This window comes from Ochotona curzoniae, unplaced genomic scaffold (assembly GCF_017591425.1).
Source record: "Ochotona curzoniae isolate NIBS_2020 unplaced genomic scaffold, NIBS_Ocur_1.0 scaffold_4683, whole genome shotgun sequence".
Lineage (NCBI taxonomy): Eukaryota > Metazoa > Chordata > Mammalia > Lagomorpha > Ochotonidae > Ochotona > Ochotona curzoniae.
In genome coordinates, this window is record NW_024467121.1 from 8,625,847 (window position 1) to 8,653,435 (window position 27,589).

The window sequence follows — 27,589 nt, forward strand, 5'->3', positions numbered from 1 at the left end:
GTCCAGGGGCTTCTCCAAGCTTCCTATGGGGGGGGCGGGGCAGAATGCCCAAGCCCTTGGGCCATCTTACACTGCCTTCCTGGGTGCATTAGCAGGAGGCTGAAGCAGTGGAGCAGCCAGGATATGAACTCTTGCCCATATAGGATGCTGAAAAATGCACACAGTGGCATATCCTGCTGTGTCACAGCAACTGCCACAAAGAAAAGAACTGTGTAAACATTTTTTTAAGATTTATTTATTTATCGGAAAGGTGGAAAGAGAGAGAGGAGGAGAGACAGAGAGGAAGATCTTCTGTCCAATGATTCATACCCAAAGTGACCACAATGGCCGGTGCTGAGCCAATCTGAAGCCAGGAGCCAGAAACCTCCTCCAGGTCTCCCACACGGGTACAGGGTCCCAAGGCCCTGGGCTGTCCTTGACTGCTTTCCCAGGCCACAAGCAGGGAGCTGAATGGGAAGCGGGGCTGCCCGGATTAGAACCGGTGTCTGGTGTGCTCAAGGCAAGAATTTTAGCCACTATGTCATTGCGCCAGGCCCAAGATTTTTTTTTAATTGGAAAGTCAAATATACAGAAAGGAAGAGAGACAGAGGGAAAACCTTCTGTCCAATGATTCACTCCCAAGTGGTCACAACAGCCAGAGCTGGCTATCCAAAGCTAGGTGGCATAGCTTCTTTTGGGTCTCCCACACTGGTGCAGGATCCCAAGGCTTTGCAACATCCTCAACTGCTTTCCCAGATCATAGGCAGAGACTGAATGGGAAGCAGGGCTGCCGGAACATGACCTAGCACCCATATGGGAACCCAGCACACGTAAGGCGAGGATTTAGCTGCTAGGCTACTGCGCTGGGTGCAGCACTGTGTAAATTTTAAGTTACTTTACAAATGTATGATAACTTTCAATTATCTTATAAATGTATTTATATTATATATTGTATTATAATGTAAGATAATTATTGCCTGAAGTTAGGAGCTAAATTGACAATGATTGTCCACCCAAAGCCAAGAATTGACTAGATATCTAAATGCTGGATCTGAAGAAACCAGGATATTACCAAACGAGACTGAATGTGATTATGTACATTGATTTGCTAATCTCAAAAGTGGTGGCCAGTAATGCCTTTTGGGGCCAATGCTGTGGCATAGCCTGTTAGGCCACTCACTGCAGTGTCAGCATCTCATAGGGGTGCAGGTTTGAGTCCCAGCTGTTCCACTTCCCATCCAGCTCCCTCTGATGTGTCTGGAAAAACACTGGAGGACAGGTCCCAGTGCAGGGGCCTAACAGTTAAAGTCCTTACCTTGAACACACCAGGATCCCATATGGGCGCCGATTCTAATCCCAGCAGCCCTGCTTCCCATCCAGCTCCCTGCTTGTGGCCTGGGAAAGCAGCTGAGGATGTCCCAGGGCCTTGGGATCCTGCACCCGTGTGGGAGACCTCGAGGAGGTTTCTGGCTCCTTGCTTCATACTGGCTCAGCATTGGCCGTTGTGGTAACTTGAGGAGTGAATCATCACACGGAAGACCTTCCTTTCTGACTCTCCTCTCTGTGTATCTGTAATTAAAAAAAAGAGAGAGAGAAAACACTGGAGGACAGTCCAAGTCCTTGGCACCCAGCAAAAGCTCCAGGCTCCTGTAACCAGATCAGCCCACCTCTGGCCATCATGGTCATTTGGGGAGTAAATCATTGGATGGAACAACTCATCTCTTCCTCCGTATTTGTCTGTAACTTTAACTTTCTAATCATAATAAAACTTAAAACATAGAACTTTCCTGTGGTTTAGCTAATGATTATTGCTAGTGAATTGTAACTGCCCTGTCGACTTCCTGTTGGGTGCCTCACGGAGACAGGAGGCGTGCTCATTTCAAATTGCCGATAACACAAAGGTGGGCATCGTTGTTAGTATGAGAGCTGAGAAGATGGTTCAAAATGACTTGCAATGTTGAAATTTATGAGTCTTTCTCCCAGAAGAATGATACACACTTGTCAAAAGGATCTGAGAAGTGAGGGAATCACCCAAAATGACACAGCGGCAAGACACTGAAGCATTAAAAGGAAGTTCGTGGGAACCGGGGCATGTATGCTTAAGGCCCACACGGCTGCTTATTAGCTGTGAAGCCATGCTGTGGCATTCACCTCACTGTGCCACCAGCTGCAGGCCTGCTGCAATGCAACGAGTTAATTTGTGGTCCACAGCTCTGACCAGTGCTGGAGTCACAGCCAGCCCCACTGAGCGTTGCACGTGGCATGTGGCTCTCAGTTCACCTGCGCGAGTGGTTGTTCCATTAGCAGAAGTTACGCTGCTAGGTGCCCAACCTTCCCCTCAGGCCCCCGAGGACTGACTCCCAGCTGCCCCTGTGTAGAGTCCGTTTCAACGCTACTGCCTTGAGTCAGGCCTTCCCTCTCTGCTCTTCTCCTGGGATTTTAGCACAGGATTTGGGCCCCTCCGCATCTGTTTCTTGACCTCAGCTTTGCCCTGTTTTCTGGTCTTCAGCCGCTGGCCCAGCCAGCCCCTTGCTCTGTGGAGTCCCACTCAGGGAGGCAGGGCATGGCCGCCCTCTGACCGCACAGCCAAGAGGAGTGCCAAGATGATGGCCTTTGATGCACAGACACGCTGAGTCTGACATATCTGGAATCGCAGATTGAAAGCGGAAATCCAGCCATTCATACTGATTTCATTGGAGCCTTTCCTGCAGATATGGTGGGTGAAGCTGCCATTCAAAAAAAGGCCTTGAGGAGGGAGAAAAAAGGGTGGAGGACAAACTCCAGAGGGAAAGCTACTTAGGGAGAGGCAGTGAGGAAAACTTACCATGAAACCTGGAGCTAGGATAGACTGGGCTAGGATAGACTGGGCTGGGCTGGGCTGGGATGGGATGGGCTGAGCTGGCTGGGCTGGGATAGGATGGAAGGGAGGTCCTAAAAAGCAGAAAAAGTTCAGTGGGAAAAAGATCTTGAAACTTAACGAACACATCAGAGGGGACGTTGACCTTTTCCCCCTTTTTCACATTTATTTATTTTTACTTGAAGATCAGAGTTACTCAAACAGAAGGATCTCCCATCCACTGATTCACTCCCAAATGGCCATAGCAGCTACAGCTGGGCTGGTCCAAAGCCAAGCGCCAGGAGCTTCCTCCAGGTCTCCTAGGTGGATGCAGAGCCCCAGGGTTTGGGGCCGTCCTCCCCTGCTATCCCAGGCCACGTGCAGGGCGCTGGGGTCGGAAGTGCTGCAGCCGAGTCACCGACCTGCGCCCATATTGCATGCGTCACCGCAGGTGGAGAATTAGCTTGCTGTCCCGTTTTACGGAGCAGATGGAACCAAAGCAATGGGCAGCCACGCTGCCCGGGAAAGCCCAAGGGTGGGGCTAGCCCGGCCTGCCTGCGCGCGTCCATTCCGTGCTGGGACGTCTGCATGAAGTCCCGCCACCGGTCGTCGTCTGCTCTCGCTCCTGGAACCGGCGCGGCCCGGGCTTGTGCAGCGCCCACGGTGGACGTGCCGGCCTTGCCCTTGGAGCCGGCCGCCTCGCGGCCACCGGAGGACTGACCATGACCGTGACGCCCCACAACGCCGGGGCCTGCCGGGGCCTGCAGGGAGACTCCCCGGCTCCCGGAGCTGAGCCCCAGGGGCAGCCCACGCCCCCAGCACTGCCCTGACCCCCTATCCCGTGTCCAGCGAGGCGAGCAGGGAGCCCTGCCTCTCTTCACCCCCGACCTCTGCAGACCCCAACGGCTCGCGTCGCGCCCCACCTCAACCGGCTCCCTGAAGCCTCACTCCCCAGAGCCCTCGGCTGGCGGGCCTCCAGGCCGCGCGGGGGCGCTGCGCGATCCAGAGGGCACCCCAGGACTTGGGGAGGAGCAGCGGAAAGCAGGCCGGAAATGACGCGACGCTGGCGTCCGATGGCGGAAGTGTCGTCGCCACCCGCCGTGCCCTCTCCTCGTGCGCTCCGCTGCCGGCATGGCGCACTACAACTTCAAGAAGATCACGGTGGTGCCGTCCGCCAAGGTAGGCGGCTGGGACACATCGCCCTTTGCCTGGGCCGGGCCGCCGGGGTCGACTGCGTGGCCTGAACCGTGAGGGTGGCGCCCCGAGCCCAGGGCCCTCGGCTGCCGCCCCACTCCTGGCCGCGTGTTCGAGTCCTGGCCGAGGAAGATCGGGGTGCCTAGGAATGTGTGGGTCTGCGGTAGGACCCTGCACGCTGGGAGCGTCGCTCCCGTCCTGGAGCTGTGTGCTGAGCTCGGAAATACGTGGGTAGTGCAGCACGCATCACGAGGGACGTTAGTTCTAGAAGACACGTTTACTGATGCCTGAAAGATGCGTGAGGGTGATGCTTGGGTGCCTGGAAAGCTCTCTTAAAATCTCATCAGAAAACTATGGGAATACTGCTTGTTTTAGGAACTACTAAGTGAAGATCCTGAGGGCTACGTAGAAGCAGTTAGGAACATAAAAATGTGGAAGTTAGAGGAATATGCAGTCGTCCTTCAGGTTGAAAGTATCTGAGGGAAAGCTTGCCTGGGGAAGTCATGCAGAAGTTTTCACATGTCCTCAAATAGTTGCTCGCCTACTTTGTGTACTTCCAAAGAAATGCATGTGGAAGATGCAGAGTTGTTTATGTTAATATCTTCCCCTAATTTATACTTATTTGATGAGTTTCCAAGGTTGAGAGACTTGAAGGTAGTGTGTGGGGTGAAGTTTGTTTCAGTAGGTGAACATTTCTTAGAAGCCCAGAATAATATAAGGGGTCTTCAAAACAGTTCTTGGGAAGTGTGTATTTTGAAAATCTTTATGTGGATTTCAAGACTTCTGGCACTAAAATAAACTTCAGTTTAAGCAAGTGGTATATAAATGCAGAGGTTGAGAACTGTGGGTGTACCTGGCTCAGGTTGGGGAGGGTGGGTCAGGAAGGAGAAGGTGAGGGGAAACACTTTTCGTCCTCAAGAGAGCAGGCAGTAGGAGGCAGGGGGCCAGGGGAGATCAACCTACTTCTTAAAAAAAGGTACTTACTTGGATGAGATTTTTTTAAAGGGGCGGGGTGGGGGGAGAGCAAGTTCTTCCATTGGTCTACAGGCTGGGTCTCTCCCAGGTGGCAGGTGTGTGAACCTAGATGCGCCAGCTCTCCTGTGCTGCCACTCCCCACCACCTGAGCAGGAAGCAGGGCTGGGAACCCAGGCACTGCAGGGTGGGAGGGTGGGATGGGGGTGTCCTATGCCCACCCTTTTAAAGTAACCTCCTGAAAGTTAGGGTTAGGGTTATTTAAAGGATTTGGTTAGAAGAAGTAAATTCTTGTTGTGTAATGGTGTACCGTGGGGTCTTAGTGTTTTGTAAGAAGATTTCAAATACGCACATGAAACACTGGACATGAATATGTGAATATGCCTTATATTGTTTCATTGCAGGACTTTATCGACCTGACATTGTCGAAGACTCAACGAAAGACCCCCACAGTGATTCACAAACATTACCAGATTCATCGGATTCGACATTTTTATATGAGAAAAGTCAAATTTACGCAACAAAATTATCATGACCGGCTCTCACAGATTCTTACTGATTTCCCCAAGTTGGATGTAAGTGACCATGGGGAACTCAGGTAGCCATGTAAATAGGAACTGGCAGAGCCTGTGGGGGGACTAGATTGACAGAAAGGAAAACAAAGTAACTGACCTTTAAGAGTTTATGAGGTAACTTAGTGCCTAGGGTGAGGAGCCTCTGGTCCCCAAGGAGATCATTGGGTCTTCCCCTGCCCAGGCAGCCACAGGTGAGGCTTGAAAGCTAATCACCTGGAGCAGGCAAGTTTGTAGGTTGATTTTCTAAGCCCCACACATGTCATCATGAATACCCAGACAGCCCTTGGCCTAAGAAGGCTTCTCTCGCCCTGCTTTACAGAAACAATCTGCAGTGACCACTTCATGACTGTTTGTTTGTTTCAGGATATCCATCCATTTTATGCTGATCTGATGAACATTCTGTATGACAAGGATCATTACAAGTTGGCTCTGGGACAAATAAATATTGCTAAAAATTTAGTGGACAAGTAAGGTATTTTGTTGCTTGCTTAGTATCTTCTAAGTTATTGTCAAAGGTGGAAAAAAATACTTACTTTTTTTTTTTTAAGTGTTGCCAAAGATTACGTGCGGCTCATGAAGTACGGTGACTCGCTGTACCGCTGTAAGCAGCTGAAGCGCGCCGCCCTGGGGCGCATGTGCACCATCATCAAGAGGCAGCGGCAGAGCCTGGAGTACTTGGAGCAAGGTACTTGTCGCACGCATGGGGAAAGTCTCGGTGGATCCTACTGAGGCGATTGATCTGTGCCGCACACACGACCTGGAGATTGTGTCGTTTTAGAGCTCACAAGCTCAAATGATTTTTCCTAGCCAAACCTGTGTGAGATTCTAAAAAGCTGTGTACTGTTGCAAAAGTGCCTTAGCACATGGAATGCTTACAGATTAACAGCGCTGTTAAGAAAGCTTATTTTTTTTTAATAGTTAACTAAGTAAAACATAGACACAAATCACAATGTTGGAAATATATAAAGTGTCATAGTTTTGCCTGTTGACTTTTTCGAAACAGCTTATATTTAATAGAATGATTTCTGAATTGATGTAGAGTTTTGTTGAAACAGTTGGCCTGCTTTTCTTCCTTACATATGTTTTCACATCACAGACTGTCTGGACTCACTGGGTTTTCTTCTCCCCCCCACATCCTGCCAATGCTCTGTGGCAGCGGGGTGCTTTAAGAATGCTTCCATCCAGGCTGGTCTTCACTGAGTAGCGCCGTGGAGCTGCTTGTGCTACAGATGAGGCAGTCAGATGGAAATCACCCATACACTAGCCAGAAAACTAAAGCTCGCGTGCTTCAGGCGATGCTATTTCTCAAGTATCTGAGTAGGAGTCGTCAGGACGCTTGTCAGACATGGCCCATCTCTGTTCTAGTGCGTCGGAATACCTGGCTGTATCATTTACCGGGCCATGGTTGGGAAATCTCTCTCTTTTTTTTTCTTTTTTTTTTTTTTTTTTCTAATATTTATTTATTTTTATTGGAAAGTGGGATATACAGAGAGGACGAGAGACAAAGAAGATCTTGCATTCAATAATTGACTGCCCAAGCAGGCACAACAGGCTGGAGCCCAGAAACTCCTCTGAGTCTCCCGCATGTGTGCAGGATCTCCTGGCTTTGAGCCATCCTCAACTGCTTTCCCAGGCCGCAAGCAGGGAGCTGGGTGGGAAGCAGGGCTGCTGGGATTAGAACCGGTGCCCATATGGGATCCTGACACATTCAAGGCGAGGACTTTAGCCACAGGCTACTGCGCTGGGTCCTATATACACCATCCTAGTTAGTGTATTTGTCATTACTCTGCAAAAAATTCTTCTTTCATCAATTCCTGCTCTGTTAGTCACTCGCATTATATGAGTAATGAGCCTGGAGGACAGGTAATTGGAAGAGAAAATTTCAAGCAAATCAAAAACCTCGGAGTTTGTTAATTCTTCATCTTAACCTTCACAGTGCGTCAGCATTTATCCCGTTTGCCAACCATTGATCCAAATACAAGGACTCTGCTTTTATGTGGGTACCCAAATGTTGGAAAATCCAGCTTCATCAATAAGGTTGGTGTGTGTGTATATGTGTTTTATTGAAGAGGAGGATAGGCAGAGAGGAAGATCTTCCATCCAATGGTTCACTCCCCAAGTGGCCACAATGGCTGGAACTGAGCCAGCCCAAAGCCAGGAGCCAGGGGCTCTTCCGGGTCTCCCATACGGGTGCAGGGTCCCAAGGCTTTGGGCCGTCCTCAACTGCTTTCCCAGGCTACAAGCAGGGAGCTAAATGGGAAGTGGGGCCACCAAGATTAGAACTGGTGCCCATATGGGATCCTGGCTTGTTCAAGGCGAGGACTTTAACCACTTCACTATTGCGCCAGGCCCGTGTGTGTGTGTGTTTTAAGACTTTTATTTGAAAGGCAGATTTTACAGAAAAATGAATAAGTAGAGAAAGAAGGGCTTTCATCTGCTGATTCACAACCCCCTCCCCAATTAATGCAACTGCCAGAACTGAGCTGATCCAAAGCTGGGCTCCAGCAGCTGCTTCTCGGTCTCTCATGTGGGTTCAGGGTCCTGAAGACTTCGCCGTCCTCTGATGTCCTTCCAAGGCACAAGCAGGGGGCTGGATAGGAAGTGGGGCAGCCAGACATGAACTGGGATGCTAGCACCACAGGGTGGAGGATTCACCTATTGATTCTAGCCTGGTGTTGAGTGTGAATCAGGAGCCAGGAGCTCTGAATGAATCTCCAAGGTGGGTGACAGGGATCTAACAGCCAGCCAGCATCACGTGCTGCCTCCCAGGGGACGAGTTGTTAGCAGAAAGCTGGAATCCAGAGCAGAGCCATCAACCAAATCCAGATACCTGCTCCTGTAACCCTTTCTGTAATGGTTTGTCTTCTTAGTTGCTGTGTCAGCTTTCACACAAACTGCTTTTCCATTATAGTGGGAATATGGTAACATTTAGGTAACTCAAGAATTTTGTGCTTCGGCACAGGCACAGTTGAGCTGAATCAAGATCTGAAAAGAATTAAAGAACATTTAAAATGTCACCTTAGAATCAGCAACAATGTATGGCAAAACAGTAGTTAAAAGTGGTGTGCATTACTTGGTGCTGAGAACATCTTTGCAAGGCAGGCACTTTGGAGAGTCTGGCATCTAGTCCCGCTTCCACTTGTGGTCCAGAATACTGCTGATGTGCGGCTTGGAGGCTGCAGGTTATTCCCGCAGTGCTTGCATCCCTGTCGCTCACACCGGAGGCTTGGCTGGAGTGTCGGCTCCTGGCTGTAGCCTGGTTTGGCCACAGCTGTTGTGGCTGTCTGCGGGGTTGAACCAGTAAATGCAAAATTCTCCTATTTCACATGATCTTTCTCACATGCACTCCGTCTTACTCTCAAATAAGTAAGCCTTACAAAGAATGCGTTTGCTTTGAGGCAGATTCATAGATTCCTAGGTGTACAGATTGCCGTGACATCTTGATAAAGCTTGGCAAGGCCCACCTGTCAGTTGAGACACTTGTCCTCAGGAGGCTCTGAACCTTCCTCAGCTGGCTGTGTTCTGTATGACTGTTTTCACTGCATGCAAAATGAAAACTTGAGTTCCGAGGCCATACAAACCACGTATCCAGAGCTTGTTGACAGTGTTTGGCAGGTGGGCTGTGGGCGTGGAGTGTTTCCCTCACCATAGACCTCTGTTGGGCTCGGTGAGGTAAAGGGCGAGTGGGCAGGAGGGCGAGATGTGATGGTATCTGTCCTCCAAATATTGGACCTTGCCTCCTCCCTGAAACCAGAGTCCTGAGCCCTGTGCTGTGGGAAGAGAAGCCAGGCCGTTTATCAAACGTGGATATTCCTGTCCTGTGCATTTTCGTCATGAAGTCTCTTGCACTTTCCTGCCAGGAGTGAGTCTTGCTGTTTGACAGGAAGTGAAGTTAGCATCCCGATGACTGACAGTTTCGATGGACTTTTTGCTTGCAGGTGACCAGAGCAGATGTAGATGTTCAGCCCTATGCGTTTACAACCAAGTCTCTGTTTGTTGGGCACATGGATTACAAGTATCTACGTTGGCAGGTGAGAGTCTTATCTTTAAACAAAGAAGCAGCATATTGGATATTTTGGTAATGAAATCTGATTTTAATGATTTCTGAAGCACCAGGATGTTTGTCCTTTTCCTGGTATACTGAAAGTAGTGTAGCATCAGCTCTGAGGAGGTAAGGAAAATAGATTCTCTGGGCTGACCAAGAGCTTAAGATTTTTCTTTCACCATGAAGAAAACCTGTCTGAGCTTAGGAGAGAGAAAGTAACAAGCCAGCAGTGTGAATTTCTCTGTGGTCAACAGTGTATACTTGTGATGAAATTAAATTCTGCCTGTCTTTAGTTCTGTTGTTGCACGTGGCTTATATATTATTTAAAAACATGAAATACTGTTTCAACAGTCTGATTTTATAACTGATGAATAAGCCCTAAAATATGGGAGGTTGGGGATTATTTCAGTTTCTCTATTTTCCGCTGTCAGTGGTGACCACAGGGGTGATTGTCTCAAGGTCATTGGCCAAGGTTTCAGGGAGCTCTGCGGAGTTCCCACACTTGCCCATTTATTTAGTGTTAAAAAAAAAAATACGTGCTTTTTCTCTCTCTGCTTTATTTTTATGATTGTCAATTTTGGAGCTCTGCGTTTTATTTGCTAGTTTGTAAGGTCTGGTTTCAGTATGTGGGATGGTTTCTGCAACAGACTGGAAAGCGGTTTGTTAATCGGTGTGCTTTGGAATAATGGTGTTCGCTCGTTAGGTTGTGGATACCCCAGGGATCTTGGATCACCCCTTAGAGGACCGCAACACCATCGAGATGCAGGCCATCACAGCCTTGGCTCACCTGCGCGCTGCCGTGCTCTATGTGATGGACCTGTCCGAGCAGTGTGGACACGGGCTGAAGGAGCAGCTGGAACTGTTCCGGAATATAAAGCCTCTCTTTATCAACAAGGTAAGTATGACAAGAAATGATTTAGCTTGTTTTATATGGTATGAATGCCAACAATTTCATTATTGTTTTTTCTTTGTTAGCCTCTTATAATTGTTGCAAACAAATGCGATGTGAAGAGAATAGCTGAACTTTCTGAAGATGATCAGGTAAATCACCTTAATGCTTGGGGTGTTTCTTACTTTCTAATTCTGAATTCTCATCTCAGTCAGTTTAAATGAAAGAATCTTGACAGTACGAGCTCAGTTTTTATTTTACAGTTGAGGTAATATCTTCAGAGGTGAAGTGACATTATAAAACTCTGACTGGGGCAAGCTAAATCTGCAAGCCAGGCTTCCTAACTGTCAGGAGTTTAAAAACTGCTAGACTGTGGCCTGAGAGAGGACCAAGTGGCTGAGGTGTGTTGTCTTCCAGGCCTCCGAATATCAGCTGTGCTGTAGTGGCATTTCCAGCAGAAGTTTCTAGTTAAGAACGGTGCTTGTTGGTGGTAGTATAAGAAGTTCTGTTGGTCAGTGAGTCAGAATAAGTGACTGAGCACAGGAGAAGGTCCGGAAGTGCTTGTCCTGGGCCTTTCCAGAATTGAGTGTACAGCCTGCCTTAGTTTCCGTAGAGGTTGTGCAAGGCTTAACCAGAACTTCCCTGGTGTCGTGTTCCTGAAATAGGAGGAGCATGTTGTTCCTTTCTCAGTGTCTTGTTCTATTTGGGAACTTCACAGTAAGAACTAACTTTTCTAAAAACATCCATGTTTTCTTCAGGTGGATGCTTTTGTAAGCACTAACATCAGCATTAATTTGTCTTCAGAAGCGCTGATATATTTATCCGGTATTTATATTTATCCTAGTCTAAAAGACATTACTGGACAGAGGAAGCAGGCATGACAGGCAGGTGTACTGAGATGCTCAGGTTGGGGGTTAGACATGCTTAGTCCCAGCTTCTCCCGTCACCAGCAGAGTGGTAAGGAAGGAGGTAATGCCTACTACCATCACTGGTTCTCGGGAAAATGGCAGGAAACCAGAAAGCCAAGTTTGTATTGGAATGCTATTACAATATTACCATTGGATTAACAGTTTAGCCCTCCCTGTGTTTATTGGTGCTTTTGACATAGCACTTCTCATCCAATGATGACAGCACATGATGACTGCTGCCACGTGCACAGGTAGGCTCAGGGACCATCTCTGTCATGGCCATGTATCACTAATGCAGAATCTGTGTTCAGACCTTGGCTTTAAAACCCAAGACCACTACTTTGGAACCTGCAATAAGGGAATTAATCCTGCTTGTGAGGTACTTTGTTGTGATGGATTGTCACCTCTGTACCCTGGTTATATTGACAACTAAATGTAAATGGGACATTGAGTGAAGGGCACATAATCAAGTCCCTTTTCTTAGAATCTTAATGATTTCTATCAAAGAAATTCTGTTGGGTTATGGAAGCTAGTTTTTCTGTTTTGTTTTTTCTTTATATTAAGAAAGAGCATCACTACATTCTTTTTTAAAACTCAGATCTTGGTCTTAGTTAGTTCATAGTTTGGAAGGTGATGTCTTTATTTTTAATAATGAATTTGTTTTATTTTGATGGTGTTTACATAGTTGAGAGGCATGCATGCGCATATGGCCCATTGATTAGGGTGAGGAGAGTTGAGGAAAAGGGAAAGTGAGGGAGACAACTGCCTACACTTTCCTTTTCCCTTTCTGTATCTGAGGGAAGTCACATCAGTACCCAGGAATGGGGGGCAGCAGCCTGATGTCATCCCAGGATCCCCAATATGGGGCATGTTCTGAGGCTACTGCTTAAGTGACTTAAAAAATTTTGAGATGTCATTGATTTCGTTGCACCAGCATTGAGGAAATCCTTTCAAAGTACATTGGCTGACATGGTTCACCTTAGAGGCTTTTTTGTTGTTGTTGTTAAGATTTATTTATTTTGGGCCCAACACAGTGGCCTAGCGGCTTAAGTCCTCACCTTGAACGCGCTGGGATCCCATATGGATGCCGGTTCTAATCCCGGCAGCTCCACTTCCCATCCAGCTCCCTGCTTGTGGCCTGGGAAAGCAGTCTATAAAATAAAAATAAATAAATCTTTTTTTTTTTTTTTAAGATTTATTTATTTATTGGAAAGTCAGACATATATACAGAGGAGGAGAGACAGAGAGGAAGATCTAACATCCGATGATTCACTCCCCAAGTGAGCCGCAACAGCTGGTGCTGTGCTAATCTGAAGCCAGGAGCTAGGAATTTCCTCCAGGTCTCCCACGCAGGTGCAGGAACCCAAGGCTTTGGGTCATCCTTGACTGCTTTCCCAGGCCACAAGCAGGGAACTGGAAGGGAAGTGGAGCTGCCGGAATTAGAACCGGTGCCCATATGGGATCCCAGTGCGTTCAAGGCCAGGACTTTTAACTGCTAGGCTGCTATGCCAGGCCCCAACCTTAGAGTCTTGATTAGCCCAGATACGTTTCTGGGAGAGCTATCTAATTTGTTCTGTCCTCCATTGCCTCAGTGAGCTGGTGATCATGTCCCCCATGTTCATCTAGGCATGCCTTATGCTGCACGGGCCTCAGCAACTGTGTTGACCAAGTTATGATACATGAACTCCACAGACCACAGATCCTGTGGTTTTCACTGTGGAAGGAATTCTGAGTCCAATGATCCAGTTGTGGGGATCAGTCTGACTCATGTGTATACCAGGCAGTGTGGAATCCAGCTAAGTCCATCACCCACATCAGCCTACACACTAACTAGTGGTTTCAGTCATGTGGTCAGTTTTGTCCCCAACCCATGTCATGCAAAGTAGTGGATGCTGTGGCCCAGCCTAACCCTGCCCACCACATATTCTGCCCTCATGCACAGCAGCGGGAACTGCACCCTGGTCGGAGCAATACCCAGTAACCCCCGTGAGGCTTACCCCCAGCCCTGATTGCTGTGCTTGCCAGTATGTGTAACAGACTGGTCCTGTCAGTCCCGCATCCCATTCAGGTGTCATACAAATCAGTGGATATAGGAGTCAAACAGCCCAACTAACCCCACTGTCCAGCCTACACTCATGTCAGCATGTGCCACTGCCTATGCAGCCTGTCAGAGGGGTGCCCACATTGTCCTTACTATGTCCACTTCCAGTCTGGCCTGATGGGATTTGTCCCCAGTCCAAATAACTTAACTGATTCTGCGACAAGTCTACCAGCCTGCACTTAACTTTGGCTCATGCATGTACCAGTGGATATGGTCATGTAGCCCAGCCTGGCTCTCCCCCTAACCCAGCTAACATTGCAGCCAATTAGTATTATAGTCCTGCCCAGCATGATCTGCCACAAGTCCCAGCTCTCATGCTCACCAGTGGGGAGCTCCCCTACTGGGCTTGCCCAGGAGCTGTGGCCCAGATTGGCATGTCTTGCCTCACCTCAGCGTTCACCAGCTGGTTCTGTAGTCTAGCCCTACCCAGCCAGCTCCCGGTCCTGACCCTAACGTGAACTGGCTGGTATTGTGGCTCAACATGCATCCTATCCTGGTTCTCACATCTGCCTGTAGGTGCTATGAACTTGTCCAGCCTGGCCCACCAGACCTGACCCACACATATACCAGCTGGTACTGTAACCTGGCATGGTCTGGGTTGCTCTCAGCTTTCGTTCCTGAGCTCATCTACAGGGACTGCATCCTGACAGATGAATTCCCAAAGCTCCTCCTCTGTCAGGTCATCTCCCAGTCACAAATCTCATGCACACTGGTGGGTTCTTGGCCCAGCTTCTGTTCTGGCAGGAACAATGGCCCACACCCATTCCAGCTCTTGCTGTTGAGTGCTATAGCCCAGCCATGTCTGACCCACCCCCAGACCGAGCTCTCTCATGGTTCAGTGGGTGCAGAGACCTAACCCACCTGTCCTATACCCACTCTGGCTCTTGAGAGCACCAGTGAGTGCTGGAGCCTAGCCCAGTCTGGCACAGCCCAGACCCAGTCCACATCCATGCTGAGGGATACTGCAACCATATCCAACCCAGATCACTGCTCTCGTTCTGACTCTTGGCGTTCACCTGTAGAAACCATAGCCCATTGGGAGTGTGCCCTTAGCTCCCCGACTAGGCTCACTGCCAGTCACAGATCTTGTACGTGCCAGTGGTTGTTCCAACCCAGCTAGCATTACCCATTGCCCAGCTTATCCTTTGCCATCAGATGCTATAGCTTAGCCTGGCCTGGCTTTTCTGCCCTAGTGCTCTCACAACCCCATCCTTGCTCCCATGCATGCCCAGCGTGCTAAGGTTTGACCTGGCCCTGCCCATAATTTCTCCCTGTCCCCCTAAGCCAGCCCACACACCTTCTGATAAGTGAATAATCCCTGCCTGGCCTGGCCAACACCCAGCCCTGACTCACACTCGCTAGTGGGAGCTACAGCTCACCAGGAGAGTTCCCCAAGTTCCTCCACCTGGCCCACTCCCAGACCCAGATCTCACACTGGGTAGCAGCTACCAGGCTCTTACCCAGCACGGTCCACACCCCATAGTCTTGGCGTTTTGTGTGTGCTGGTGGATACTGCAGCCCAGTCCGCCCACACTTAATCTTTGGGTGTGCCTGTGGATGATAACAGCCTGGACCAGTCTGACCTGTTCCTAGTTCCAATACCCATGAGTATTGGTGAACTCCATGATCCTGCGTAGCCTAGCCTAGCCCTTTACTACCCCTAGCCCTCAAGCAAACCAACTAGTATGGCAGTTCAATGGGGTGAATGCACTACTACACACAGAATTTTTGAGCTGGTTAGTGTCATGGCCCATTCTATACGCCAATACTCACTGGTGGGTACTCTAGTCAAGCCCTGCCAGGCAGGACCCCTAGGCCATGGGTTTCATATGTGGCGGTAGATGGTGTTTGATACCTACCAGTGATTCCAGATCAGATCTTCCACGTGGGTGGGTGTATTGGTTTAGCCTCAGAAAGTTCTCCAGCTTCTCTTTGCCAAACTGCTTGTTCTCAGCCCGCTCATTTACCTGGATGGTGGGAAGTCCCACAGAAGTCACTCCTCAGTCCTCCCTCAGATACCTCCAAAGCTGCTGCCCTGAGCAATCCACAGCTTCCTGTGGCCTGTGAGTGCACACATCCCCAAGCACGATCTCCAGCTGTGTGTCATGCCAGCTAGGGGCCTTGCCTGCTACCCAGTGCCCACATAACACTTGTGCGCACATCCCCAAACCTTGTCTATTAATGTGCTGGCATCTACCCCCAACGTGTCTTAAGATATATATATGTCAGGCAACTACGTTGCCACACTGGTATATAGTTAACACAGATTTGGCATTAACCAGGCTTTTCTCTTGGCAGTGTAACACTTGCCTAGATGCAGTGCAACCTAGGCATTTACCCACAGCTTCGGGGGAAAGTGAAGTCTCACCAAGTATTCTGGATTACTTGGTTTATTCAAAAGATTTTTTTTTTTTAATCACAGATGTTGGATATTTGCAAAACAGTGTAACGTGTACTATTGGAAACTAGAACTCAATAATGCATCTCTTGTTTTTCCAGAAAATATTTGTAGAGTTGCAAGCTGAAGGATTCCCTGTAATAGAGACTAGCACCCTGACTGAAGAAGGTGTCATTAAGGTTAAAACAGAGGTCAGTGTTTTCTTAACTCAAGTAACTAGCCTACTTTTATCTTACTTTTGAAAAGTCAGCCCCTGGGGGCAGAATTAATTTTCGTTCTACGTGCTGTTAACACTCAAGATTACTTGGAGTAGCTAATGAATGGTGCAAAGAGAGAAATCACCCTTCCACTGGTTCACTCCCCAAGTGGTTGCTTGCAGTTGCCGAAGCTGGGCTGGTCTGAAGAGGAGCCGGGAGCTTCTTGCTGGCCTCCCACACAGCTGCTGGGGACGCTGAAGGACTGCTTTCCCAGGCGCTTCCAGAGGGAGCTGGCTCACAAGTGGAGTAGCTGGCACTTGAACTGGTGTCCATCCATATGGGATTCTGATGCCGCAGGCAGTGGCTTTACTCATTGTACCCCAGTGCTGCCCCTCATTGGGACGTTTTAATCAATTGTTGTGACTTTTAACTGTTTTCCTAACAGTTTTACTGAAGTAGAAGGAGAAAAGTAGCGTGAAAAGCAGGAACAGCTGCAGGAGGCAGGTGCCTCCTAATTATTTCCTACTTCATCTTGTTATTCTTAACCTGAAATCAAAGGGCAGTTTTGATGCTGTGGCTCTAATTATAGATAGATAAACTACTCAAGTTGGAGTCCCAAGGGCATCACTGCATCTAGATAAGGAAGGACAGTTGAAGGACACCACCAGTCTGGGCAGCAGCTCCCTTAGGCTGGCGGGTGCCAGGTGCAGAGTGGAGCTTGAGAGGGCTCCTTCCAGATTCTGTTTCATATGTGCTCTTGGCTCTGAAGGGAGTCAGCCTCTATTGTGCAGTGTGTGGTCTGCCTGGATGTTAGAGACATATGGAGGGAAAACAGACTTAGGAAGTTCTAGATCTTACCCTGAAATGAAGTAGGGGTCGCACTCTTGATTCCAGTCTGAAATGCGTAGTGGGAGGCTGCTGTCTGACTCGATGTCTTGTTTCTTCTTCAGGCTTGTGATAGGCTTTTGGCTCATCGAGTGGAAACCAAAATGAAGGGGAACAAAGTGAATGAGGTGCTGAACAGATTACATTTAGCCATCCCAAACAAGAGAGATGAGAAGGTAAGAGGGCCTATGGGGAGGTAGCCCAGGCCTGAAGCACCGCAGCGCTGACTGAGCATTGTATGCGCTGGATTCCAGTGTGTGGCAGTGGGAAAAGATTTTACTGTCCAACAAAAATGATTTTGCACTTTATGATCCTCTGACACTTTGGGAACCTGAAATCACTCCAGAAAGTTTTAGAAAATGAATATAATAATGAAAACCACCCAGGTGTTACACATGAAAGGATATCTGTTTTGATAATATTTTTGGAAGTATTATATATATATGTATATGTGTATGTGTATATATGTATATATATGTGTATGTGTATATATATATATATATATATATATATTATTTTTTTTATTGGAAAGGCAGATATACAGAGAGCAGAAGAGACAGAGAAAAAGATCTTCCGTCCACACTGGTGCAGGGTTCCAAGGCTTTGGGCCATCCTCAACTGCTTTCCCAGGCCACAAGCAGGGAGCTGGATGGGAAGCAGGGCCTCTAGGATTAGAACTGGTGTCCTGGCGCATGCAAGGACTTTAACCACTACACTATCACGCCAGGCCCTCTTTTATAGTTTTTTAATGGCTTTTGCCTTTCTTGAAAAGTGTTTGCTGTGTCTTGAATTTACTTTATTCTGAGACATGGGAATATTTATCCAGTCATATAAAATATTTTTTAGTTTTTTAGATTTTTTTTTTTTTAAGTTTATTTTTATTGGAAAGGCAGAGGCGTAGAGAGAAAGATCTTCCGTCTGCTGCTTCACTGCCTACTTGATCTTAGCAAAAAGACTGAGAAGTAAGGCTGGTTCATTCCCCAAGTGGCTGCAAGGGCCTGAGCCCAGCCTATCTGAAGCCAGGAACCAGGAGCTTCTTCTGGTCTCCATGTGGGTGCAGGGCTCCAAGGCCACAAGCAGGGAGCTAGATGGAAGGAAGAACAGATGAGACACAAACTGATGTGTGTAAAGGATCTTGGTACATGCAGGGCAAGGACTTTAGCCACTAGGCTATTGTGCCAGGCCCCAATTTATTTTTGTTTAAAAAGCAAATTTACAGAGGGAGAGGGAGATGTTTATTTGCTGGCTCACTCCACAAGTGGTCACAATGGCCAGAGCTGGGCCAGTCTAAACTTGGGAGGCAGGAGCTTCTTCCGTGATTCTCACATGGATATAGGGGCTCAAGCACTTGGGCCATCCCCCCCACTGCTCTCCTAGGTGCATTAGCAGGACACTGGTTTGAAGGTGGAGCTGCTGGGTCTCAAACTGGTTCCCACATGGGATGGCCAGCACCATGGGTGGAACATTAAACTACTGTGCTACAGTATTGATCCAGTATCCAGTTGTATTTTCAAATGACAATATCATTTATTTCAGAAATGATTATTGAATATGGTTGTTAAATTATCTTATGCAAGAATTTTATGTAATTTTTTTCATTTGTGGATCTACTATTTTTCTCTTATTTTCCTGTAATTTTTCGGGATAATCTTGATATTATACTTGCAGAACTTTAGAATTGCTTCATGGAGCCTCCTGGCCTCTTTTCCCACACTAATCTCACAACCTATTCCCTCAGAGTAATGTGTTGAGGGTTTTCATTTATTTATTGAGAGACAGAAAAGGGCTCTCACCTGTTGGTTCCCCGCTCTGGTGTTCACACCAGCTAAGGCTAGGTCAGACTGGGCCAGAGCAGAAGTCAGGAGCTGGTCCAGGTCTCTCTTGTGTGTGGCAGGTGCTCAGTCAGCGGAGTCAGTAACAGATCCAGATGTCAAACCTGGCTGCTTGCATATGGGATGCAGGCATGTTAACCCGTGCGCCACCTGCTGCCCCCCTTTGTTAGCTCTGGTTCCCCTACCTCCCGCTCCACCTCAGTTATTTTAGATGTAGAGTTTTTGCCCTTCAGCTAGTTTAATCCCGAAATGCCTGCGCTGGACAGGAGGCAGAGCGGGGTGCTAGGAGCTCAGTCCAGGCCTTCCACACGGGTAGCAGGAGCCCTGTGACACAGCCGTCAGTGCTGGCTCCTGGAAAACGGGGCAGGAGCCAGAGACAAGGATGAGACTCGGACATCCAAACCGCTTGGCCAAAACTCTACTCCCAGGCTGTTGGTTCCTAATTCATCTGGGTAGGGTCCCCTTGTAGACAGAAGATTGCCCTTAGTTTCTGTTAAGCTTTTTTATGTTCAATGGGACATCAATTAACAAATATTCCTGATAATGTCTTCTCAGGAGAGACCCCCTTTCATCCCAGAAGGAGTGGTGGCACGCAAGAAGAGAATGGAAATTGTGGAGCCCAAGAAGAAGAGGGTATGTTGGCATATGACCCGGTTTTCCTTGTGGAGAGGGACCAGCAAGGTCATATTTGCGTAGGTGACAGAGGTTGGGGCATGAGATGTGGCTGAGAGTACCGAAGGTCCAGCCTGTTAGACCAGGACACAGCAGAAAATCCTCAATAAAGGCCATTCCTCTTGAGTAGCTTTTAACTGATAGGAGATAGTAGTGAGAAAAATGCAGAGTAAGATACAGTCCACCAAAAGGCCAGAAAACTGCTTTCCTGTCAGTGTGGACTATATTAGCATAGTTGCTGAAAGATTTTTTTTTTCTCATATTGGCAGAGGGTAAAACATTTCTAGGCCTGAAAGGTAAAATGAAATTGATCATAATTTTTTTTCTTTCCCCATTACAGGAACGAGATCTTGAGCTGGAAATGGGAGATGACTATGTTTTGGATCTTCAAAGTAAGAGCTAGAGTATGGTAGTTGTAAATTGCCAAATGCGTGTTAACTTTTACAGTGAAGCGAGGAAGGACATGAATGAGTAGAAGTCCTCTGGCATATTTGTAAATTGTTCATTTCTTAAAGATTGGAAGGTAGATACTGATAGGGCTGAAATTTCTTCATTCAACTAATTATCTCTTGTTTTGGGATGGAGGAAAATTTTGTGATTTCAGAGCTAGTAAGTGTTGAATGAGGTTGACACCATAGATACTGTGTAGTGTACAGCGTTAAGTGCTTTGTTATGTAGAGGGATCTTGATTGACACCTCATTTTAGTTTGTAGTGTTTAACATAAACATATTAAAAACTGTTAACATAACTTTGTTTTTTAACTCTAGAATACTGGGATTTAATGAATTCATCAGAAAAACATGATAAGATACCTGAGATCTGGGAAGGTCATAATATAGCCGATTACATTGATCCTGCCATCATGAAGGTCTGTGTCACTTTTTAAATTGTCGATTTTTTTTTTTTTTTTTTTTTTCCTTTTTAATCTGTGGAAACACAGCTTTGGGCTCACCTGGGTCTGTTCCCTTCATTCTCTTTCTGCAGTTAGCACTTCTCCATTTCTTCCCTGTTCAATTTCTTATCCATCCACACACTGTGCCTTGTATGATCACACAGTTTTCCCCTGGTTGGCCTCCTTGGCCCTGTCTGTCCTGCAGATGTCTCCAGCTGCTCCAGCTGGTATTGGCATGGCACTTTGGATCCCCTTATTGTATGTCAGAAGTTTGCTTCAGGCTTTTCTCCCTTCTCAGACTTCTACTCATATTCCATCTGCCAATCTCAGTAGCTGGCCTTGAATTATCAAGAAAAAAAGGTCCTTTGGTTGGGAAATCTCTGATCTCCTGATTGTATGTCTATTCTTGTACCGGTAGTGGGGAACCTTTTCTCTACAAAGAGCCATTTGGATCTTTACAAAATCATTCATAGATCACACAAAATTACCATCTTAAAAATAAGTCTGCTATAGATTCATTGGATTTTTGAGTTCTACCTACAGTTGGCTTGGCAGGGCTAAACTAAGTGATTTTGAGGGTTTGTATGGCCTGTGGGCCAGGCAGTTCTCACCCCTGATAAATCAGCTTTCTAATTTGGTAAAGGAGTGGGCTGTCAATGTGTTAGTCTTTTCTCAGATCTGTTCTTTTCTAGAAATTTGCTTCATTGCTGTCATCTTTGTCCCAGCTCAGTCTCATCCCCCTATTTTCACATATATATCTCATTTTTTACAAATAAAAACCTTAGACCATATATCCTCCTTCAGTTGTCACCCTTTTTCTCTTCTCAGTCAAGCTCTTTGAAAACCTGCTCAATAATTCATTGAGTGTTAGGATTTTCTGATCATTTCCACTCCTCAATTTCCTAGATGTCCGCCTCGATGTATATTTTCAGTGTCACTGTTTTGTGAACTCTTCACAGACTAGTTCTTGAATTTTTCTGCTCTAGCAGTTAAACTGCCAGTACATTTGTTTGGGTTCCCAACAGGTGAACCTACATGTCATCCACCCTTACTCTTTACTGTTCTCACTGATTTCCCATCTATAATTTTCTTTGTCCTGCATTATCTAGTTTTCGTCCTCATGGCCTTGCCATAGCTGGACTTTTCCTGCTTTTCTGGTCTTTTTATCTTTCCATTATCTTTCCATCCTGTCGTCCACTCTTGGAGATGAGGAGTCATGTGATCTTCCTTTTCCTAACCTCTTCAGCCGTGCGCCCTACACTCATCTCCGTGTTACATCCAGTTTCCGTAGCTGATGCTGCTGGCCTCTTGGGGCTGGCATTCTGCCCCTTGTACTCCTGGCTAGATAGATCAGTTAGGTTATGATACACCTGTGCCTCTTTGAGATTTTGTATATTTTTTATCTGATGATTCTGTAGGGAATGCGGAAGTGATCTTTCCACACTTCTGGCCTTGAAGCTGAAGTGTTTTAAAAAGGAAAAGTAACTGAACGGTTAGCCAATCTGCTATCAGTTCATGTTCGTGTGGTCTCCATTTTCCTCACAGCCATCTGTTGTGCTCTGCATAGATAAATGTGTTACAATACAGATCCTATTGGGATATGACCATAGGGTTATTGGAACCTCAAAGACTTAAGGGAATCATTTGCCTTGTACATGTTGTCACCCCTACTTAAAAGGTTCTCTTTATTTTCTTTAATTATGCCTATATTTTTAAAGAAATTGGAAGAGTTAGAAAAAGAAGAAGAGCTAAGAACAGCTGCTGGGGAGTATGACAGTGATTCTGAAAGTGAAGATGAGGAAATGGCAGAAATTCGACAGCTGGCAAAGCAAATTAGAGAAAAAAAGAAATTGAAAATTCTTCAATCCAAAGAAAAGAATACACAAGGACCCAGGATGCCTCGAACTGCTAAGAAGGTATGTGTTGGTTTTTGTTTGTTTGCTTTGTCTTTCCAAAATATATACATGACTCATTTTTTCAATATGGACTAGCAAAATCATTGATTACAATCTGTTTGGCTGTAAGATTGTATGTGCTTCGTTTTTTTGGTGTAAGTATTGATCACTTTTTTTTCCTGCATTATTCAGGACTTATAATTTTATCGTTTACAGACACTAGCTAATTTAAACAAAAAGATACTTAACTGGCCCTTGTGGTTGGTTAAGATGGGGAGAAATACATATTAATGTAAATGAACCAGTTGTCTGCATTCTTAGCACTGTTCAGCTTTTTTTTTTTTCCTCTGTTCATGATTTTGTCAGGGAGGTAGGGTTCTGTGATAGCCCCCCGTGCCACATGAAATTAGCATAGCAGTAAACGGGGAGATGGTTGCCTAAAAAAATCAGACGACATGCAGGACAGTTAAAATGTAGTGGAAAATAGCTTGACATAGATATGTCCAAGTGGCTGATCATGTTTATGATGGCAGGTGACTGGTTCTTGACAGACTTGGCCATTTTTCTGCTTCTTAATAGTGGAATGCAGCAGCTTCTGGAAGGAGAAATGTTGGCCCCTGTGTCTGTAATGGTATGACACTAATTGTTAGGGTCCGGTTTAGCCAACTCCCTAGAAACGACAGAGTCTTACTGGTAATGGCGAAAGCAGGCTGAGTTTATTGTGCCAGCATGCTGGGGTCAGACTGTTCTTGGGGCACACAGGCCAGCCAATCAGAGGTCGACCCCGATGCTAGCAAAAAAGGCTAGAGATTTTATAGGCCCCTTTTTGGCTGTAACATACATCAAAGAGGAGAGACAGAGGAAGATCTTCCGTCCGATGATTCACTCCCCAAGTTAGCGCAACAACAGCCAGTGCTATGCCGATCTGAAGCCAGGAGCCTCTTCTGGGTCTGCCACGCGGGGTGCAGGGTCCCAAAGCCTTGGGCCGTCCTCAACTGCTTTCCCGGGCCACAGGCAGGGAGCTGGATGGGAAGCAGGGCTGCCAGGATTAGAACCGGTGCCCATATGGGATCCTGGACGTGCAAGGCGAGGACCTTAACAACTGCGCCACTGTGCCGGGCCCACACACTCATTATATTTTATGGCTCATCCCATTCTCACACCCTTGTCTCTGTGGTTCCTCTGGGACCAGAGAATTGTGCCCCTGCCCTTCTGCACCTGGTTTAGTTGATAGTTAAGGTTTGTGACTCTGTTCATGAGGTTACAGAGGAACAAAGAACAGATTTATCGCTAAAGTGGAGTTTTCCCACAGTCCAGGTCTCGGCACAAAGGGGCCTAACATTGCCTAATGCTAATATTCTAACATTCTAATATTGCAACACTCTAACCATTGCAGCTTCTGTGGTTCATCCATACAATGGAAACATCCCCTGAGTTGTTGGGTAGAATTTTTAAAAGTATACATGTCCTCATACATAGCAGTTTCTTAGTAAGTTTTAGTTTTCATGAGGTTTAACTGAGCTATCCAAAACCATCATATCAACAGGTGTTTGACAGTGGTTAAGGCCCTTCTTGGGATGCCTGCAGCCCGTGTATTGGATTGCCTTCTGCTCCCAACTCTCCTTCCAGTCGCACTTCCTGCTTTGTGAGCCCTGGGAGGCAGTAGGTGATGGCTAGGTGCTTGGTCCCTGTCACTGTGTGGGAGGCCTGGATGGAGTCCCAGGCTCCTGCTTCGGCTTCACCTGATCCCTGGACAGCGTATGCGTTTGCTGACTGATCTCTGCCTCTCTGTGTCTCTGCCCTTCAAGTAAATATAAACAAACGAGTATGCTTAAAGAAAACATGAAAGCGAGGCCAAGGAAGAATACAGCTTCTAACACAGATGCCTTAAATCAATATTAAAAATACTTTTGATTTTTCATCAAAGTGATTTTAAAATGGCATTCAAAAAATTGCTTTTCAGGTTCAGAAGACAGTTTTGGAGAATGAGATGCGTAGTCTTGGTGTTGACATGGATAATAAAGACAATGTAAGTATGCTGGGGGCTGATTTCGTATTTATACAGCTAAAGACAACCTTATTTAGGAAACAAATGGCCCTTAGCAACCTGTGAAGTTGATTTAAAGTTTCAGAGACAAGGAGTCAGAATTTTCAGTATCTGTATTGGCCTCGAATTTGCTGTGAAGCGATGGATGTGACTCCCGCACTGCCGAATTCCCTCGGGAATGCTCGGTTCGGTTGTGTTTAGTTTGGGACTCATGCCACTGGCAAGGTGGTGTTTTCACAACTTGGTTCTAACTGTTCAGCCATTTGAGAAGCGTTCCCGAAGACTGCATTTCCCATCGTCCTTCATCAAAACTTGTTCCTGAGAGTGGGCAAGGGTTCTTGCTGAAGTTTTGGTTTTATTCATGTAAATTAATTCCTGTGACCCCGGTGCAGTTGCTTTTGTTTTTTGTTACTATTTAAAGTAAAGTGAAGGTCAAAAAGTTCAGGGAAATTCTGTTTTCTGAAAATATGTGAATATCAGATTTTTTTTTTCTGTTTACCCCAAAGTAAACTTAGCACTTAATTCCATTTTTCCAACATTTTGGAGGCGTATTGGGTATACTTTATCTTTTATTTTCTTTTCTGTTAGTAGGAAACTTGGTAAACATTCACTATCACAAAGAAAAAAAATCACCTTTTTGTATCACACAAAGATGAAGTGTGTTGAAATATGGTAGATAGCTTTTCATAGAGCTGAGCCAAAACTTCTTTATTTCTTTTTTGGATTGTTTACAGTTTATTTGCTGTCTGAAGGAATTTAAGGTTAAATGTAAAGAATTCACATAAGTCAAAAGCATACCTGGAAAAAAGATGTCAGGGTAAAATAAATTTTTTGTTGTGTGACTCACTTGTTTTTTACTTGAATTGTGATTCAGGTCTGTCTGATGCTTTAGTTGGCTTCAGACTCCACATAGTTAAAAACTGCTTTTAGGGGGCCCAAAGGTTAGAAAGTGTTTCTGGTAGCTATTAAAGTTAGATTTTCCTTTTGTGGTCATTTATGCTAGAACATAAGAAAGTTTTCTTTCATGTTTTGGATTATTTGAAACTGATTACTAGGATGCAGTTCCCAGACTCTGGACCATTGTAGGCAGGCTCTTTTGTGGAAGGGCTGGCATAATTGCTGTGAATCAGCAGTGTATGGGGGTGCTTAGCTTGCTTTGTGTGTGCTTGCATTGTTGTGTTGTACTCACGTAGGAGCTAAATGCCTGCCTGAATACTTGCTTTACAAGCAAGGGTGGGTGATAAAGTTAAGGGACTCATTTAAATCAGCTGTGACTTGACCAGGTTTGCTGACAGAATCTGTCCTTAGGCATACAGTCTACATGTCTTTTCTTCAAGTTTGAACTTTCTGACAGTTGTCACTTTTGTTTTTAGATAGGTAACACAAATGGAGAACTAGGGAGAGAAGCAAGTTGTTTACGCCCAAGTCAACGTGTTAGTTGCTGTTAAAATCGGCTCTATAACATAGGTTAGCTTGGAATTCAGTGAAAATGGATGTTTGAGTGGTAATTAATGTGGAATTAAATATTTGTGTCTTAAGGATCTTTAGCTGATTTTGGTTATTATAATGGGTTTTAGTCACTTTTGTCATGTTTCCCTTATTTAAATTTGTCATTGAACCTGGTAGCAGGGCCAGAATCCTGAACCCTAAAGTTTGCTTTCCTTGCTTTTCAGGCTCACTATGCAGTCCAGGCAAGAAGATCTCGAAGTGTCACTAGGAAAAGAAAGCGGGAGGATTCCGTTCCACCCTCTTCTGTAACCCGGAGTCGGAGCTGCTCTCGAACACCACGTGATGTCTCTGGTCTTCGGGATGTCAAGGTTAGTCTGTGGTGTAGGAATAGCCTCCAGTGTTACCATGGAAGGGCTCAGTGCGAACACGAGCGGTTACGGCATGGAGAGGCAGGAGCTGTGGGTAGGGGTAGTTGTGTGCTGCGTTTCCCAGTTTTCGGGGACTCCTGAGAGCTTGGGCCACATACAGCTGGATGCCCTAGCTTATCGTCCTACGTGGACTGTGAGCTGGTCCTTGCTTTTTCCTGAGAGGTGTGATCTCATAAAGAGCCAGTACGCTGAGTTCAGGTCTCAGCTGTTGAGGCCCTTGCTCTCAGCGCCAGGTGCCCCATGAGGCCCTATCATGGACCAGCCCAGAGACACCTAGATGACTGAATCACCTCATGATTTGCTTATCTGCGTGTTGTGGAAATCCCTCTCCCCCTCCCAAAACATCAATAGCTTAGGTCACTCATACATGCCATCTGTTGGGAAAACACTTAGTATACAGTCTCTTTTCTTAAAGTCTCTCTTAATTAAACAAAAATGTGTAGTCTTCATTGGTTTTAAGAGTCAGATATAGAAATCTATATATAATCTAGTAAGCTATTTTATAGAGGTAGATTGAAAATGTTTTTTAGGTGTAAAACTTGCCTTAAGAGTTTTCAGCCAGTCTTTATGTGCAGGTAATCATGGAGTTCCTGCAGGTGCTGTGGTAGGCCTGAGGAGAGGCAGTGAGAGAGACTCGCCAGGGTCTGTTCAAACCGCAGTTCTTGGTCATTAAGTCTGACTGTCACCTGGTGATTAAAATACAAAGTGGAAGTTTTGTTTGCAGTAATACTCCTCTTGTTTGCTCTTCCTCTAGATGGTAAAGAAAGCCAAGACCATGATGAAGAATGCCCAGAAGAAGATGAATCGCCTGGGCAAGAAAGGGGAGTCCGATCGACATGTGTTTGACATGAAGCCCAAACACTTACTCTCTGGAAAGAGGAAAGCTGGTAAAAAGGACAGGAGATAGTGTCCTGTTCAGTCAACATGGTTTGGGTAGACTGTTGCTGGCTATTTCTTAGTTTTCTTGAAACAAAAAGTAAAGCATCCTTTGCTTTGCTAAATTTGTAGTTAAATCCCACATAGGTGTGGGGAATTTTTATCTTTGCATAATACAAATACTTGGAGTAGACAGTGGTTCTGCATTTAATGGAGGGTTGATTGTTTCAGATTTGCAGAACTGGAAAGATTGGGTGAAAAAACCTTATTTTCTTTGTGAGAGAACTTTGATTCATCATATAGAGATACCCTCTTGTTTGGTGAAGTCAGCATTTCTGCTTGTGGATGCGGGCAGAAGGCTAGGTGCCTTGCATGGTTGGGAGCCAACACTGCTATAATTCGGTCAGAACCCCAATGCTTAAAATGCCCTCTTAAATTATTTCCTGAACTTTTTGTACACTGTATCATAATAATGTCTTCCAATTATTTTATCCAAAATAAATCTGCAAGAAAAAGTA

General features: G+C 46.2%; 1 protein-coding gene across 1 annotated transcript; it reads left to right on the top strand.

The window, feature by feature from the left end:
• The first annotated feature begins 3,907 nt into the window (after window positions 1-3,907).
• Window positions 3,908-27,589, top strand: GTPBP4 (GTP binding protein 4). Its single transcript, XM_040967932.1, has 17 exons — window positions 3,908-3,994; window positions 5,386-5,556; window positions 5,920-6,023; window positions 6,105-6,241; window positions 7,493-7,593; window positions 9,495-9,587; window positions 10,305-10,496; window positions 10,577-10,642; window positions 15,999-16,088; window positions 17,045-17,155; window positions 19,367-19,444; window positions 19,824-19,875; window positions 20,252-20,352; window positions 22,095-22,292; window positions 24,235-24,300; window positions 25,992-26,135; window positions 26,950-27,589. The coding sequence occupies exons 1-17, from the start codon at window positions 3,947-3,949 to the stop codon at window positions 27,100-27,102; spliced, it is 1,905 nt and encodes a 634-aa protein (XP_040823866.1). The 5' UTR covers window positions 3,908-3,946; the 3' UTR covers window positions 27,103-27,589.

Coding starts and splice junctions, on each gene's coding strand:
- GTPBP4 (XM_040967932.1), top strand. CDS start 3,947: ATGGCGCACTACAACTTCAAGAAGATCACGGTGGTGCCGTCCGCCAAG. Junction 6,024..6,104: donor GCTAAAAATTTAGTGGACAA/GTAAGGTATTTT, acceptor TTTTTTTTTAAG/TGTTGCCAAAGATTACGTGC. Junction 9,588..10,304: donor ACAAGTATCTACGTTGGCAG/GTGAGAGTCTTA, acceptor TTCGCTCGTTAG/GTTGTGGATACCCCAGGGAT.